At 35.4% G+C, this 4,616-nt stretch overlaps 1 protein-coding gene across 1 annotated transcript; it reads right to left on the bottom strand.

Moving 5' to 3' along the window:
* Window positions 1-1,286: 1,286 nt before the first annotated feature.
* On the bottom strand, window positions 1,287-3,462 carry LOC147851949 (tetraspanin-7-like). The gene is made up of 2 exons (XM_087333753.1): window positions 2,729-3,462; window positions 1,287-2,043 (listed from the first exon to the last, which is right to left on the bottom strand). The coding sequence occupies exons 1-2, from the start codon at window positions 3,287-3,289 to the stop codon at window positions 1,558-1,560; spliced, it is 1,047 nt and encodes a 348-aa protein (XP_087189879.1). The 5' UTR covers window positions 3,290-3,462; the 3' UTR covers window positions 1,287-1,557.
* Between the last annotated feature and the right edge of the window lie 1,154 nt (window positions 3,463-4,616).

Below are 4,616 nucleotides of genomic sequence, written 5' to 3'. Positions count from 1 at the left end.
GTTTTCTTGCCCATAATACAACCCAGAAGTTTGCAAGGAATTTGGGAGTAAAACCTTGTTGATTCCAATATTGAAATGCAATCGGTAACACATCTCGTGTATTTGAAAGCACATGTCTTCCTAACTGTACAGAATATTTGAAGAAATTAAACTTGTTACCCGTAAAAGGATCTGTCCACTGATAATCAATTGGATCCCATTCTAATTTGAATACCGTTTTTTTAGCCAACACCCACAACTTCCAATGTGTCTTTATTTCCTCAATCATTGGGTCAATATACCATTTATGGTCAGCATATCCCCACATAAACATGTCATATATTGGTATGTATTTGGTAGCTAGATGGTGAAATTTGATGTCATATTTCCCCACATAAACATGTGTGCTATGAAGGTTGCTACATGTGGGTTACCATCATAACAATCATATTGATGGGATCCAAATATTATTGCATTCCTATGAAGAATCAAGAACCTTTAAACTATTGTATATGACTCCCCAACACTAATATTCAAATAGTAAAACACTGGCATGAATTACTTCATATTGCACATTCACACACACACACACACACACACACACACACACACACACACACACACACACACACACACACACACACACACACACCAAGTTTATAGACGTTAATAAACCTCGTTCAAACATATTTGCAAATTTCTGCAGCTTAAAAATATGAGGATTATCCTTCTAGACTATTCATAATTGCATAAAGGGACTTGATAATGTCAATAAAGAGCCTATGCCAAATCCAAATATTTCATTAGTGTTTCATATCTTTGGTCATAATACCTTTTTCGTTGTTGACACCCCATCTTGCATATGGCTTCTCGTTTTATGTTGTTAGCATCTACTTTTACGATGCTAAGCAACAACCCATATGTCATTATAGGTGATTTGTTTTTTTGTGATATAGAAGGTTGCACATATGTTGTCAAATCCACATGACAATGTATAAGCTTCTTAGGAATCAACCAATGTTGCATTTGATGATCTTCATTGATGTCTTTAAGCTTCAAGCATTTGAGCTAAAATATAATCATGTGATAGTACTATAGGAAGACTCATATTTTTGCATCATAAACTAGTTTGTCAATGAAAGCAAACGTGAATCAAATGCATACCACTACATGTTCATGTTCTTACAAGGGCGGTTCTCACATTAATGAATTTCCAAGGATTGTAGGGATACTATCCTTAACCAAACACTAGATTTTATGAGAGGAGAATGAACATAAATATAATTCAAGAACATAATACCACAATACAACAAAATCATTAATTGGAAATGTTTCCTTGATTGGAACTATCAAAGGATCCAACATTGCAAGTGAATCCATGCACGTGCACCGAAGATTATGCACTCACACCAACCATTACTCATTTGGTAGTATCTAACCTATGAAATGCAATAAGATTAAATTAAGTTTCTTGTGCCAAATGTAGTTTTCTTTTCCATGTACTTCTTTGTGCTTGTGGGTTGAATACATGCATGTGTATGTCAATGTCCCACATTTGATAGGCCCACTTGAATGCAACTAATTATCACTTTTAAATCCATAACAAGCAAAGAATGCATATTGGACAATCATGATCATCACTAATACAACATAAAGCTTTCCAGATTTGTGCCAATGGTCCATAGAACTTTGGAGTATGCCAGCTTTACATGTGTCACAATCAAAGCATAATTTGGTTGGCACATTGCTCCAATTATTGCAATCATGTGTATATGCATGTATGGTTTTGCTTAGAATTTCTTCATTATCTTCTTCAACATCATAAGTCGAGGTCATATTGATAATATCTCTTGCTGTGTTGATTATATGAGTATCATCTCCCTTCAAAGAATCTATTTCTTGTGTATTCCATGTTTTACTTTCATGAAGGCATGTAATTATAGGTGCTTCCTTGTTTGAAACTTCATTGGTTTCCACTATATTTCTTTTAGAGGGTTCTTGTCTTTGAGATGATGCATCCACGTAGCTAATATTGCAAGCACTTGGTGGTTTGCAACATCCCCCCTATACATAAAAGTGGCAATTTGGGGTATAATGAATACATTAACATTTACAATATTGTCCACTAATTATAATGATATCACATTGAATTCTTACAAGGGCACAAGAATAGTGCAAGTTGACATCTACTACATTAGGTCACAGTCTGTGTGCTAGTTGTATGAAAGCAATCTTCCTTGTGTGAGTTGTATGAATAAAATAGTGAAAAGTACTCTTAGGGAGTTGACAAAGGATACTTAGGGAAACAACGAAAGCTCAACGACATTTAGGAAATTAAAGAAAAACTACCAACTACTATGAAGTTTTTCCCCTACATCGACGATTGTTATTAGCTTTGACACTAATATGATTTCTTACATATCATTTGAAAGGGACATTTACAAATTTAAGGGTTTAATTTTGTCCATAAACTTGTAAAGAAGGGTATTTGAATAGGCCTCGAAGAAACATTTATATGATAAACTTCCCAAGCATTTTTCAACCTTTTGGCCCATCAACAACATTGCAATTTAATCTAAATGCTCATGTCATCTCTCCTTATGGGTAGACATATAAGAGTTGTTTATAATTCTTTTTTGTTCTAATGAAACCCATTGTATTTAGGCTTGCATCTTTGTTGATATGGCTCTATCCACATGATGCAAACAACTAGCACAAGGAAGATTGTTTTACCACATTTGTACCTTACCTGTATAGGAGTGAGGTTGGTAGCAACACTGATGGTGCCACAAATGTTCTTGTGAATAAGGCAACTCTTAATGTTAGCCCACTTTAATGGTTGAACCACTCGATGCCGCATCCACTTAGGGTACTCATATAGTCTGTATTCTGTTACGATTTGGCCATTGGCTGTGGTGATATGATGTGCAAGGTCCTCATTGGTGATCTCCAGAGAGAAAATGGCAAAACAAAAAAGCAGAATGACGAGTAAAAACATGATGATAAGTTGGCCACAATTTCGTTTGAGTGCATTGGTTTCGCCATGGCTAGAAATGGCTAAACATAAGCCTACTAATGAAAGGAACATGAGGAGTGCACCTACTACAATAGTGGGCTTGTCCAAGATTTTGGAACATTCATTGTTGTGCACCAAAGAAGATATCCCAATCACAAGCACGGGCACTGACAACAACAACCCTATCACATTTTGAACAATCAAAAACCATGAATAAAATCCAAGATCCATACCCGCCTTTGACACATTTTCAGGATCTGGTGTAGAAGCAGATTGGGATTGTCCAATACCCATTTTTCCTTGAACACTAAGGGCAATATGAATGCCCCCTTCTTCAAATGATTGATTAATAATGTTAAGTACCACTTAATTGTGAACTATTTGTATATTAAACAAACCAAGTGTTGTTTCATTGAAGATCATCTCTTTAGTACACTGATTGATTAAGTATGAATGATGTACCTCCAAAAAAGAAGTGTGCCCACACACACATACATATATCCATTGCATTCACTAATTCCTCACCTTATAAGGAAGTTGCCCACTGTAATAGAAAGGAAAACAAATCTCACTATTCACAAAAAGAGATTCTTCATCTTCTTTTTCATGAACACACTATTCCTTGCTTAGAACTTCTCTCTCCCTATAAACATATCACTATCCCTTCGTTTACAAATGTTCTCCATGCCCACATGATACATAACCTTCGCTCATTTGGCGCACAATGGCCACGCTATTGTTGGCATATGTTTATGAGTGCCAGACAATGTGGTAACTATTGGACTTCTCATTTTGGTCTCATATATTCTCTGCATTGGTGGTATCAATTCTTTACCATGGGTTGCTTCTTGTTTGAAGTCCTCCCCATGTGTCATATACTATGTGCATTTGTGACATTGTTTTTTATTGTGCATTTGATGTCCTCCCAAAGTCCCTTCCACATTGAATGTATCTACAACGTTATTGCCCCCGCCCCCCCCCCCCCCCCCCCCCAATGTCCATTCCAAATAAAAAATGTGTATCATCCCTTTGTATATAATAGTAGGTTGTACAATGCCGTATGCATACTTACAAGTTGGTGATGAACTAGAAGTTGTTGAAGATCTAGCAAAGATTACAACCATGAAAAAATTGCCATTTGCACATACAATGTTTGTTGTGAATCATAACATTTCACGCACTATGCCATACTCCTTTCTCTCTCCTCCAATTATATAAATGACAAATCAAAACAAAAGGGTGATTTCCCTTCTACTTGAAAAATTTCTCTGCTTACAATGCCCCATATTTTGCAAGCAAAATTATGAGACTAAAGATAGAGAAGAGATCAAATACTTTCATTTCTTCTTCATTGTGATGTGAATCAACCTTTTGAAAATAAAGAGTTCATTCTTATAAAAAACAATTTTGTCATTGATGCGATCTTAAGGTTATACATATTCATTTGCCTTATGTTTATTATGAAGTTGTAATGCACAATATCTAAAGTACATAGATACAAAAAAATACAAAAGGCATCTAAAATCTAGGATGTAAAACTAAAGATATATGAGGTGCACCTAGATTTCAAGTTCCCCGAGTAATAAATAGAATTCAAATTTCTACAAACTAAATATGCCCC

Source organism: Azolla caroliniana, unplaced genomic scaffold (assembly GCF_043228905.1).
Source record: "Azolla caroliniana isolate FFs.n. ecotype wild unplaced genomic scaffold, voAzoCaro1.0.p SCAF_18, whole genome shotgun sequence".
NCBI classification, from domain to species: domain Eukaryota; kingdom Viridiplantae; phylum Streptophyta; class Polypodiopsida; order Salviniales; family Salviniaceae; genus Azolla; species Azolla caroliniana.
Note: the sequence above shows the minus strand (reverse complement) of the source record. Positions and strands in the feature narration are given on the sequence as shown.